At 36.9% G+C, this 14145-nt stretch overlaps 1 protein-coding gene across 7 annotated transcripts in view; it reads left to right on the forward strand.

Moving 5' to 3' along the window:
• LOC307154453 (protein NLRC3-like) overlaps window positions 1-14145 on the forward strand; it is a 43634-nt gene continuing 29489 nt past the window's right edge. For 2 of the 7 annotated variants that reach the window (XM_079864405.1, XM_079864411.1), the window contains exons 1-6: window positions 1-86; window positions 1484-1639; window positions 1981-2097; window positions 4056-4172; window positions 8558-10450; window positions 10880-11053. In XM_079864405.1, coding sequence (XP_079720531.1) covers window positions 1521-1639; window positions 1981-2097; window positions 4056-4172; window positions 8558-10450; window positions 10880-11053 — 2420 coding nt within the window. In that variant the 5' untranslated portion in view covers window positions 1-86; window positions 1484-1520. Of the gene's footprint in view, window positions 87-1479; window positions 1640-1664; window positions 1725-1980; window positions 2098-4055; window positions 4173-8557; window positions 10451-10879; window positions 11054-14145 lie in introns of those variants that run through there. The other 5 variants (XM_079864406.1, XM_079864407.1, XM_079864409.1 and 2 more) reach the window with 5 other exon arrangements.

Raw genomic sequence — 14145 nt, forward strand, 5'->3', positions numbered from 1 at the left:
GAAAGTGAAAGAACCTAGAAAGCGACGCCATTTGGAGGCTGTAAACCTAGGAAACATTGGGCGTTCAAACGGCCGCATATTTTGTGGTAAGTTCGTCACTTTTTCTTCATGTAGTCATAAAATAAGCATTTTTTTGGCCTTCCTTAAGTGGGTGTTTTTAGACGCGCGCTGGTTGCCCTTATTACTTCCGCATTCAGCATCACCGCACAAAAGCAGTGGTGAATACTGCACATCATCTGCATCCAAGTCACCACAGCAGAACGTAAACGGTAAAACTACATTCAAATAATTTGTTGTGTCCAGATTTCACATTAAAAAGTGAATTATAGCTGCTAACAGTGCTGTTCCGTTCCGTTTTAAAATTGCAGTATAGGCTACTGATGTTCTACAAATCTGGTCTGAATTGCTGTTGTGCTGTATTGAGTTTAAATTCTATTACACTGAACTTTAATTATAATACCCTTAAAGTACAGCAATTCACTATACTTGTACTTATTTAATGGGGAATGTAATTAAACTGCACTTATCTTAAGCTCAGTGGCGGATGAATGTGTTTCTATAGGTGTGGCTGTGGCATATCAAACTATTTCAGCAAGTGTTGCAGTATGATTTATTGCAAAACCGGCCAAGTAAAAAAAAAAAAAAAAACATTCTCCTTGATCTTGACATCAGCTTTGATGAGTTAATTTACTAGTTTCAATTAAATGTTGGATATCTCCATGAGCGATTTAAACAAATGAGACTACAAGAAAAATCAGTAACACTTCAAGGTTTCATTAGTTAACATTAGTAAACTACTTTAGTTAACATTAACTAAGAATGAACAATATTTATAAGAATGAACAATATTTATACAACATTTATTAATGTTAGTTCATGTTAATTTCAACATTAATGCACTGTTAAGTAACATAAACAAACAATGAACAACTGGATTTTTATTAACCAACATCAAGAAAGATTAATACATACTGTAACAAATGTATTGCTCATTATTTGTTCATGTTAATACATTATCAAATGTTAACAAATGAGACCTTATTCTGTATAGTGTTACAAAAAAAATCAATGTGGTGAAAAAGCCTGCATGTTGGTCTGGGCCCAGCTGTGTTACCTTTAGTTTTTCTGCCAAAGTTCTCTTCTTTGTTTTAAATGACTGTTTCCGCCTTTGACATGTTAAAATTGCACCTACAGATCAGTCTGATTTTAGCAGTGGCTCGTTTTGGGCGATGGAACAAGCGCCCTGTATTAGATTTGAGGACGCTGATTAGCTAAAATGTATGTCATATCTTGAATACGTTTATATCTTGAATCAGTTATTGGCTAAACTTCTACCAAATCTGTACTGTACTACTTAAAGCGATAGTTCCCCAAAAAAAGAAAATTCTGTCATCATTTACTCATTCTCATGGAATTCTCTGTTTGTTTGTCTTTCCATTTAATTTATTTTTTTCTTGCTTTTATTTTTGCTTCTACAAGAAAGGTCTCACTCTTTTTAAGAAAGGAGGAGTGCCTCCAAAATGAGTCTCAGTGAAGAGAGAGATGAAATGACTTCTCCATTTCCTGGATCAAGCTGCAATCAACCCATGAAGATCCTGCCCTCTGCTTTCAGTGATGCAACAGTGACCTCTGACCCCAGGTACAACACAAGTCATTCTTGGATTTGGCAGATGCTTTCATCCAAACTGACTTACTGTGTATTCCCAGAAGCCTGTGGTCAGTGAGTGAGTGGGTCACGTCACAGAGAGGCACAAAATCACTTTCCTGAACCTTTGCTGTTACTGTTCCTCTTATATATTCTCCATACATTTACCATTTATTACTTTCATTTCTTTTTTACTCCTCTGAACAATCTTATACAGCACTTCTCGTTTCACTGAATCTCTTTGTTGTATTCTTTATTTGTAAATCACTTTGGAAAAAAGCTTCTTCTATATGAATAAATGTAAATCAAGTGCTGTTTTGTTTGTCTTTGGTCAGTATCAACAGGAGGAAGAGATCAGAGTCTCCAGAACCCAGCGGTGTTTCTCTGAAGAGTAACACATCCATGGCGCCACCGCCTGAATTCAGTGATGGACCAGTGACCTCTAAACCTCCGTTAGTATAAACATTAACTTGCTAATTTAAAATGGTGCATCTCAGATGAATAATGCTCTCAGTGAAATAACACTAAATGTTCTCCAAAAAAAATTGCAGCATGCAACATCCCAGTCTTTGGTCCCCATGTGGGTTTTTGATGGGCTGTCACTTGGGCCCTGCTTGGGCAACCCAAATATAAATTTGTCCATCGGCTCCACATGGGCCCCATGTATGTTATCCCATAGGGCTCTAAGAGGGGCCCATTTAGATGTTCATTATATGGGCTCACTGTGGTTGCCAATGGGTGCTAATAATGGGGCTGAGGTGGGCTGCACACAAAAACCTTATGGGACCCACATGGGTGATCACACTGGTCCCACAAATTGGTCCCCCATTATGGTTTTATTATGGGAATACAGTGGGAGAAAATTGGGCCCTATTGATTAATTTATTTAAGGATTCCAGTGGATCAAATAAAAAATAGTTAAAAACCAAGTGCCATTAAAGTTTATAAACAATTATTTATAACGTGCTGATAATGTGAGCATATTATTACTTTGAACTTATTTCATTTGAGTACAGTAAAAATATTTCTTGAAGTAAAATAAACTGAATTAAACAAAGCTCAATGTTGCCGTTATCTGATTGGCTTAGGTAAACGGTGGGTGGAGTCCACTTATATGTGGATTTGTCTGCACGTCGATGCTAGAAGTGTTTCAAAATCCAGAGATCCGTGAGCGGATTTACAAATGCACAAGAAGAGATTCACAAACGTGTGCAGCGATTTACAAATGCACAGAAAGCGGTTCACAAATAAATGCCAGGCAGAGTTGTGTTTGTGACATAAAACACATTTGTAAATATTTTTATTTCATTTGCAAATCTCATTTCATTTATTTGTGAATTTTATACATCTTTGTGAATCTCTTTACATTTATTTGTGAATCTCAATCTATTTATTTGTAATAATGCAACAATACTAACTCCATAGAGGAGGATTAAACAACTCCACAAACAGCATTACCAGCTTCACTTATTACTAACCAGACTGACTTTATTTCTGTCAAACGTTTACAGAAGTTCTTACTGAGAATTAACAGAGGTTTAGATGTTGATGTTTTATTATGTAGTTTGACATTGCCATCATGGTGATCAGTGTTTGTTTTAGTTGGGCTCGTGAACCTTGACTTTCAGACATTATATTTTTTCTGGCTAGTTTGACTCTGTTTGTAAAACACATTTATTATGGCAGGAAAAGCAAAAAGGGAATATATCTAGGTGATGTTGGTTTGTTATTGATGATAGCAACATAATCGTCACTTAGAATCAGAATGCAGTCTTTGAGTGGTGTTGGTAATTTCATATTTTAAATTAAAATAGCCCTGTGATTATGCAGTACAAGACCCAACAGTGTCATTTTCATTTATAAAGGATTTTAAATGCTTAAAACTACACAAAGATTTTAACTTCTGTGTCATTCAGACACATAGATACATCAAGAATCAGTGTATAAATCTCAACAATGGTGACGATCAAAAGCTTCATGCTGCAATGCATGCTGGGTATCTAATCTTTGTGCACTTTGACCTCACATTGTGACCATAGCATGAGCAGACAGTGAGGGTGCTGTGAAGATACACTTTTAGCTCACTGTGAACTCAGATTGTGAACACATCACGAATATCCTGGGAGCTCATGGTGAGATCACTGTGAGATCAAATTGTTGACTAGGCTGTGTATTCCAGAAGTCACGTCACAGACTGAACCTTCACTGTTACTGTTCCTCTTATATATTCTCCATACATTTACCATTTATTACTTTCATTTCTTTTGTACTCCTCTGAACAATCTTATACAGCACTTCTCGTTTCACTGAATCTCTTTGTTGTATTCTTTATTTGAAAATCACTTTGGAAAAAAGCTTCTTCTAAATGAATAAATGTAAATCAAGTGCTGTTTTGTTTGTCTTTGGTCAGTATCAACAGGAGGCAGAGATCAGAGTCTCCAGAACCCAGCGGTGTTTCTCTGAAGAGTAACACATCCATGGCGCCACCGCCTGAATTCAGTGATGGACCAGTGACATCTAAACCTCCGTTAGTATAAACATTAACTTGCTAATTTAAAGTAGTGCATCTCAGATGAATAATGCTCTCAGTGAAATAACACTAAATGTTCTAAAAAAAATTGCAGCATGCAACATCCCAGTCTTTGGTCCCCATGTGGGTTTTTGATGGGTTGTAACTTGGGCCCTGCTTGGGCAACCCAAATATAAATTTGTCCATCGGCTCCACATGGGCCCCATGTATGTTATCCCATAGGGGCACATGATGGGTCCATACTGGGCTCTAAGAGGGGCCCATTTAGATGTTCATTATATGGGCTCACTGTGGTTGCCAATGGGTACTAATAATGGGGCTGAGGTGGGCTGCACACAAAAACCTTATGAGACCCACATGGGTGATCGCATTGGTCCCACAAATTGGTCCCCCATTATGGTTTTATTATGGGAATACAGTGGGAGAAAATTGGGCCCTATTGATTAATTTCGTTAAGGATTCCAGTGGATCAAATAAAAAATAGTTAAAAACCAACTGCCATTAACCCCCTGAGGTCAGCTATCGCGCCGGCGCGATAGGCTCGTTTTTTTCCGTATGAGTTCAAAAAATAAATAAAAAAAATATATAAATTTTTTACTTATATGCTTGTGTTATACATCAATCGATCCTGTTTAGTGTGTATTTTTTTTGTGTATGCTCATAATAAAAACAAAGTGTTGTGCATTTCGCCAAATAAAGAAAAATAAACATGATGCGAGTCCTGCCTTCTCTCTGTCAGTGAAGTCAATTCTGAAACGCGTCCGAAAATGAACTGTAACTCAGCGAATACTCAGTCAAACAGGCATACAGTCACACAGGCATGAAGCTTGAATTCTCTTCTTTTCAATGAAGTAATTTTTATAAAAAACAAATATTCACAGTTTATGTAATATGTATGCAAAGAGAGAGATGTCAGTCGTTCTCATCTCAGCTAATTAAGTTTTAATGTGCTCCGCCCACGGAGAGCGCGCGCTATTCAAACGCAAATGTGAGGCGATCCAAACAAACCTGTGAAACGCCCACATCAGCTGGATAACACACACCGCGAGTTCACTTTCAGACTTATGTACTTTACGATGCTGTGAGGAATAATACTATCTTGATAATAATCCTGCAAAAATGTACCTCAGAAGTTCTGGAAGTATCATTTCGAGGAGCAAACGGATCCCGAGGAATTAGGTCAGTTCTGTTTGCTTTGTTCTAATCGGAATGAATGAACGCAAAGATGCGTGCTGTTGTGGAGCTACTACAGCTGGCAAAAATACTGTTTAAATATTGATCGCGTTTCTGTGTATGAATGAATGAACGAACGAACGCACAGATGCGCGCTGTTGTGGAGCTACTACAGCTGGCAAAAATACTGTTTTAATATGAATCGCGTTTCTAAGAATGAATGAACGCACAGATGCGCGCTGTTGTGGAGCTACTACAGCTGGCAAAAATACTGTTTTAATATGAATTGCGAATACAAAGAAAGATTACACTGGAAATATTGTTACAATTTTAAATGTTGTTGTAATTGTATAACCTTAAAAAAAAAAAATAAAAAAAAAAAAATATATATATATATATATATATATATATATATATATATATATATATATATATATATAAGGATAGATGTAAACAAAATCTTAAAAGGTCATTATAAGCCTTCTCTTTAAATAATTTTATTATGCTTTATTAGTGACACATTTGGGAAGAGAATATATTCCAAATCTGAAAATACAGTATGAGAACAATTAACTGCACAATTACTAGAAATGTTTACCTTGGATATTGTACAATTTGCAAGCAAAATTTGTGGAAAAAAACAACAAACCAGTTATATATTGTCCTTGCATTCTTGTGGCTCAGTCACACACCTGAATGAAAGGCTCATTACGTATGCAGCCTCATTATGCGGGCCCCATTGACTCCGCAGGTGTGAATCACGCCCATCCGCATATGGCCTTTCCAAACAAAAAGTGTTTAACAAGATTTAAATCAATGTATTGTGTTATGTGAATGATTAGGCAGGATGATTTTCACATAATTTTGAAGAAAAAATTCTAGGCAACGTCACCCATTAGTCAAAAGTCTTATTTACATATATTTAGAATGTGTTTTATGGCCTTATTTCAGAAACTTTAGTTTTTTGTTTTTGAAAAAAACATGCATAAACATTATTCTATCAAAAATACAAACATGTACATGCAAGTTGTTCACATATTATGGTAGCCCTGTTTGTGCTAAATAGAGTGAATTTACACCTTTGCCATTAATATGTTTATAAGCAACTGAAAAAAGCACAAATGTCAGGGCATGTCAGAACATCTCAAGGACCCCAAAAAAAACCCAGACCCCAGAGGGTTAAAGTTTATAAACAATTATTTATAACGTGCTGATAATGTGAGCATATTATTACTTTGAACTTATTTCATTTGAGTACAGTAAAAACATTTCTTGAAGTAAAATAAACTGAATTAAACAAAACTATTAAAACTAGAAGCATCAAGTTAACTTAAATCTCTGCATATAACTGCTAGCTAACAACAGCACACCTGCATATGCGATTGAATCAGCTAAGAGATTTTCACTGCATCAGTTACTATACAGTTATTGTCTTTTAAATAAAGCAACATGCAGCATATGCTTAACGTTTCTTCGTCCTCTCCTGGACTGAAGCACAGGCTCTACTCTTCAGCAAAATGGTGACCCACAAAACTCAGCAGAAACCCTTTAAATCCTAACAGAACATTAAACACTAACAGATATCCACCATATTTATGTGCAAAACACATAAAATGTCATTGCAGTTCAACATTTACTCTCTTTTTATTGAGTTCACAAAACTTTTTTTTGCTACTTAATTCAATTAACTTTAACCATTTTTACCCCACAGAAACATCATGTACACTCTAAAACATTGTCCAGCAAATTAATGAAATGATTACTGATAAATTGCTGCATCTCATGCTGTAGAGATAATCAATAAATATAACATTATTTGAACACACATATAATCAGTGAATCAGACATGTCCATGGCAATTACTGCATCATCACAACAGCCAAAAACAACTGATCAACTTCCTCTTGGCTTTGTCTTGCCATTACCTAATGTGCTTTATAAAGTCACTGTCAGCAGCCAGAGAGAAACTAATGTTAAAGAGTCAAGAGCCCAACTAAAGCAAGCACTGACCACCATAAAGTGAATTACAAACTTTATTATTTTCAATAAAACATAAACATCTAAACCTCTGTTAATTATTTTTTTACTTAGAACTTAACTGTTCTTTTAATTTACAGTTAATTACTGTTAAAATACATTTTAGTGATCAGTGTTTTCTTTAATTTCTTCCATAACCAGTCTGGAGAGGTGTGAATGTGTGCAGGGGGAGACTGAGACTGAATGGGGCTCGTTTGCACCACAAAACAATAGAGACAATATACTGGATAGATGGTTAGAAGATGACAATAAACATCAGAAGCATCTTAGCGTCAAATCAAAATAAAGTCACATGACATGGTCTTGAAAAACATTTAACTAAATACAGAGTTTTGGACTTATTATCTTCAGATTTTAAACATAAAATGTTTACACATGTGGCTTTAGCTGTAGTGCATTTCTAGATTGCTCCAGTGCCAACTTCAATTTTATTTTCATGAGGATGTTTCATAAAAATTAATTTCTAATAACTTTACAAAACTTTGAAGCTATTTATAACAATTTTTGTCATTATGATAATAATTAATTCTACATTTACAATAAACTGCCAGGTGTCAGCTTTCAAATGAGACCATACTTGTGCTTTTAGTACAAAGGGTTCATGAACTGTATCTGTTTCAGTTTGGGTATGTCATTTCTGGGGATTTTTCAAAAGTGGGGTTGCAGCTTAACAGGTTAAGTGTTTTTCTTTTCTGGCTTTTTTATTGTGTATTTACAAGGCACATTTGCTATGGCAAGATTGATTGGGTGAGTTTGGCTGTGTCACTGTGTGCCAGCCGAGCACAAAACTCCCAGAATGCATTGTAGCATGAATAAATTTTGCAGCTGAATGGTTTTGCTAATTTTCTTTATTTGCTTGTATTTTTGCTGGTGACCATATCATCACCAATACATAATAATCAGAATTCACTGTTTGTTTTTACTCTCTGTTGGCTTAATTTATTTTGTGTTAAAAATCAATGTCCTTGCATTTAGTTGAAGAAAAAAAAAACTTAGGTGAATTCAATAAAAGAAGGGTAAATGCTGTCTTAATTTGTCTTAATTTGCATTTTTTGCACATAATAAAAATCACAATACCAAAATCATGGTAGCCAATATATTTATGATGATCTCCAAGGGTCATTGTAATGGCTGTAAATTAATCTTTGTTGCTCTTTTCTTTATAATTCCAGCAGGGGAGACACACATGAGCTGATCAGGTCTGTGTCGTCTTCAACATCCCATTATCAGACCCACATCTGGCAGGACAAAACTGAAGCAGTCCTGCAGACACACACACTGGAGACTGGAGACCTGCAGATAGTCAAAGACCAGCACAAAGCCAGCATGAAGAACAAATATGAGAGATTATTTGAGGGAAACAAACTCCAAGAGAATCAAACTCTCTTGAACAGGATATACACACAGCTCTACATCATAGAGGGAGAGAGAGAAGGAGTGAATGAAGAACATGAGGTTTTACAGATGGAGAAAACAGCCAGAACACAACACTCACAAGACACTACAATCTACTGCAATGACATCTTTAAAGCCTCACCTGAACCAGGATGTGAGGAGAAAGAACAAATCAAGACTGTTCTTACTAAAGGCATCGCTGGAATCGGGAAAACTGTCTCTGTGCAGAAGTTCATTCTGGACTGGGCCGAGGGAAAAGCCAATCAGGATGTAGATTTCATGTTTGTGCTTCCATTTCGAGAGCTGAACTTGATCCGAGATCATCAGTGCAGTCTTCACCGACTCCTGCTGGACTTTCATCCTGAATTTAAAGATCTGGACTCAAAGATGTATGAGGAGTGTAAAGTTGTGTTCATCTTTGATGGTCTGGATGAAAGCAGAATCACACTGAGGTTTTCAGATGCTCAGAAAGTTTCTGATGTGACTGAGACTTCATCAGTGGGTGTGCTGATGTCAAACCTCATTAAAGGAGAGCTGCTTCCCTCCGCTCTCATCTGGATCACCTCCAGACCAGCAGCAGCCAATCAGATCCTCTCCAAATACATCCACCGTCTGACAGAAATTCAGGGATTTAATGAGTCTCAGAAAGTGGAATATTTCAGGAAGAGAATCATTGACGACCATCAAGCCAGGAGAATCATCTCACACATCAGAAAAGCAAGAAGCCTCCACATTATGTGCCATATACCCGTATTCTGCTGGATCTCATCAACTGTGCTTCAAAAGCTCCTGAAAGAAGACCTGAGTGCCGAAATTCCTCAAACATTGACTGAAATGTACATCCACTTCCTGCTGATTCAGATCAAGACAAGGAATCAGAAGTATGAAGAGAGAGATCCAGAGAAACTTCTGCAGTCCAACAGAGAAGTGATTGTAAAACTTGCTGAAGTGGCTTTCAAACAGCTGATGAAGGGCAATGTCATGTTCTATGAGGAGGACCTGATTGAGAGCGGCATAGACGTCACTGACGCCTCAGTGTATTCTGGGATTTGCACTGAGATCTTCAAGGAAGAATCTGTGATTTATCAGAGGAAAGTCTACAGCTTCATTCATCTGAGTGTTCAGGAGCTTCTTGCTGCTTTCTATGTGTTTTACTATTACAATAGACAAAGATCTTTTACATCCCAGTTTTTTGATTTAATTAAAAGTTTACTGGAAAGTGCAGTAGATAAAGCCCTTGAGAGTGAGAATGGACATCTGGATCTGTTCCTGCGGTTCCTGCTGGGTGTCTCACTGGAGTCCAATCAGAGACTCTTACAGGATCTACTGACACACACAGAGAACAGCTCAGAGAGCATCAGGAGAACCACACATTATATTAAAGAGAAGATCAAAGATGGACATGGACTCTCCCCTGAAAGATCCATCAATCTGTTCCTCTGTCTGCTGGAAGTCAAAGATCAGACTCTGTCTGTCTCCAGAGAGATTCAGGAGTTTGTAAAATCAGACAAACACTCAAAGAAACTCTCTCCTGCTCACTGCTCAACAATTGCCTACATGCTTCAGATGTCAGAGGAGGTGCTGGATGAGCTGGACCTCAAGAAATACAACACATCGGATGAGGGTAGAAGAAGACTGATACCAGCTGTGATCAACTGCAGAAAAGCCCTGTGAGTGATTAATCATGTCTTAATCATTTCTAGTGATTAGTCATTCATGAACGATCCGTTCATTGCGTCTGTCACGTGACAAATGAACGAAAGACTCGGAAGGTAAAGTCATTATTTATGTTCCCTGTAAATTATTTTTGACTGCATTCTAATGATTTCTTAATTCAGAATATGATCAAGATTGCGTAGGAGGATGGGTTCGGGGAATTTGCCTGTTAAAAGTCTAACATTTAAAGCCCCTAAAATGAACGAAATGACTCGAAAAAAGATTTGTTCATTTTGATGAACGTGATCGAACAAGAGAGTAAATTGATCCGAACTTCCCATCACTAATCATTTCATTTGAATGCATTTTCAAGAATGAAGCTGATATCTTTGAAATGCAGTTGAAGAATGAGGAATGCATTTTTATGTTTTACCCTCCTTCAGTCTTGCTGGCTGTAATGTGACTGCTCAGCATTGTGAAATTGTGGTATCAGCTCTACAATCCTCAAACTGTGCCCTGAGAGAGCTGGACCTGAGTAATAATGACCTGCAGGATTCAGGAGTGAAGCTGCTCTCTGGTGGACTGAAGAGTCCAACATGTCAGCTGAAAATATTGAGGTAAGGAATAAAAAACGTACACTCAGATTACAGACATCAAGAATCAGCGTATGAATCTCAGTAACGGTGACATGCTGTTATGCATGCTGGGAGACATGCACTCTTAGAAGAAAAGGTTCTATATAGAACCTTAAAAGGTTCTATCAGGCGCTACGTGTTTGGAACCCCTAAAAGGTTCTATACAGAACCCTTTTTAAGGGTTCAATCAAAAGAACCATTTAGGGTTCTTTGTAACCAGGAAAAAGGTTCTATATGGAACCTTTTAGGGGGTAATTCATTATCATTTGTCATTTGGGCCCACATAGCAACATTGTTTCGGGCCAGAACCGGCCCACATCTGGCACTTGTGGAATGCAGATCTGGCCCACATGCAGCAGAGAATGACGGCCCTTGGGTGGCCCACTTCTGTTTGCCAGATCTGGGCCACAAGCAGGCAATATCAATGCCACATGTCAGCCAAGAGCAAAGAAATATACCAGAACTGGACCTTATCTGAGCCACAAAGTCTGTGTATATTACATATAGAGTCATCTCATCCTTAATAAGCCTGTTAACAAGCAGAATCACTGAAGGAAAGAAGAGAACAGAAAAAGAGACGAGCAGAAACACAAGAACTACAACTGACTTCAGACACAGCCTTAGATGAAATCAACTGAAGAGAAAAGAAGACATTAAATCTGTGAAGATCTCAGCAGAGGAGGATTAAACAACTCCACAAACAGCATTACCAGCTTCACTTATTACTAACCAGATTGACTTTATTTCTGTCAGACATCTACAGAAGTTATTATTGAGAATTAACAGATGTTTAGATGTTGACTTCTGACAGAAATAAAGTCAGTCTGGTTAGTAATAAGTGAAGCTGGTAATGCTGTTTGTGGAGTTGTTTAATCCTCCTCTGCTGAGATCTTGAGAGATTTAATGTCTTCCTTTGTCTTCAGTTGATTTTATCTAAGGCTGTGTCTGAAGTCAGTTGTAGTTCTTGTGCGTAGTTTGTTTCAATGGTTCTGCTTGTTATCATCAGGTGTCTTCAATAATGGCCAATTATCACCTAATTTATCACTTAATTATCTCATTAATTTTAACACTGCGTCATTGTTACTTTTAACACTCTATACAGATGGTACCCAACCAGAATGCCTATTACCGCCGCGCCAGCCGCCGCGGCGAAATCACCGCGGCGAAAATAAACCAGCCGCATTTCAAAGTCGTTCCCGAAATGACCGCCAGGTGGCGCAAAGGGACATTGTGCAAAACAGCAGCAATAGCCGTATTTTAAAATGTAAGTGGGTTAAATATAAAACCCTAAGCCTGATAGGCATATTTTTCATATATATAAATAGGCCTATTAGGCTACAACAGAATAGAACCAAAGATAGAATCAATTTTAGAACTGAAAAAATAGAATCAAAAGTTAAAAATAGAGACGATATTAGGAGCAATGACGCTGAATATTTTTACTATTCTATTGAGGAATTAGATAAATGAAGAGCTCTCGTGAGCGATACAATTGCATAGTAATTTATAGTGATTTCAAAAGCAGTCCTTAAAAAAAAAATACATGGAGTAGTGTGGTATAATTTTTCAGAGATTACGCGGAACGGGTTTTAGTTAAGATCCTGGTTTCAATGCCCTTAATGTATAGGCTAGGCTACTGCTTTAAAAAATGTCACAACGCGTTTCGAGATTGTTTTGAATTAAACATTGAAGTTTAAAATGTAGTGTTTTGGCACACCAGGCCGAGTGGCGTTACGCATTGTTCAAAAATCAAGTTTTATTCTGACATGTTGAATTGGCGTTAGAATTTTTTTTTAGATTTATTAGATTTAGATTTTAGATTTCGTTAGATTTATTTTTCTCATAACAGCTAAAATAACTTAATATATGCCTTGTCTTAATATGACCTACTTAATATAGGCAATAGGCATATACTAGCCTATATAATAGCCTAAATTAGCAAAACTTGGCCACTAAATATTGTAACAACATTGGCTATCGAATCATTCGTCGTTGGTCTGAATTAACAAATTCGGACTCTCTGTGTTTTCTAAGCACATTCCTGCCCAAAACGTTCTTTGCTAAGCTTATCAGAGCTTGTAACCTCCTGACTTCGAAATTACAAATCATACGCCAGGCTCCATAAAGACTGGAACAACTTGACTTTTACGATCTAAATTGCACCTTGGAGAATAATAAAAGTCAATACATTCTCTTCACTTTGCAAAGTTCTACATTCCAAACCCCCCCTTCCCCTCTCTGGACCACAGAGAGATAACGAAACTTGAAACTTTCTACACACACACACACACACACACACACACACACACACACACACACACAAACATCCCTTTGTGTTTAAATTAGGATAGAATATACTTTAATTTATGTACAATTACATTAGGCATGTGTGATTTAATTTGGCTTTATAATAGAGGTGTGGTTTTGAAATGTATTCTTTAATCAATAGTGTTTTAGTAAGAGAATGTTCAACAATATTCTCTGGCAATTGCCTTCCCCCCACTTTGCTGTTTTATTGCCTAAAGGAATGTCCAGCAACAAAGATTTTAGGAGTGGAGCAGTGTTAATCTTTAACCCTACTTAAATCCTACATTTTCTATATGTATAACCATTGAAGAAATATGTAAACCTGAATGTAATTTCTCTTTTCCACGATTGTTCTTCTCTGTGATGGGTTGTTGTATTCTTGTAAACCTTAAAGGAATAATGTTTCAGATGTGCACCGTTGCAATCATAGATATGCCATGTGGATCTTTTAAAAAGTCTAATTTTCATTCCCACTTGTAAATGCACATCACATTTTAGGTTAGTCTTATTCCCAGTTTGTTAATCGAACTTTTAATACTTATCTTACAGAGTAAGAAGGTACTTCTAGGCCGTAGCTTTTAAACATACCAAATTTGGTCTTGAATTAAACCTCCATATACCCGTAGGAAAGATATGGATACCAAATTATGATAAAATGCATTTTACTGCAGTTATAATTGTTTAACGTAGAAATGGCATGATCCTAAGACTGCCATAAAACATGCAAATCAAACTCATAGTGAGACAAAGAACTTTTCTCCCGCCTG

This window comes from Squalius cephalus (assembly GCF_949319135.1).
Source record: "Squalius cephalus genome assembly, chromosome: 2".
Lineage (NCBI taxonomy): Eukaryota > Metazoa > Chordata > Actinopteri > Cypriniformes > Leuciscidae > Squalius > Squalius cephalus.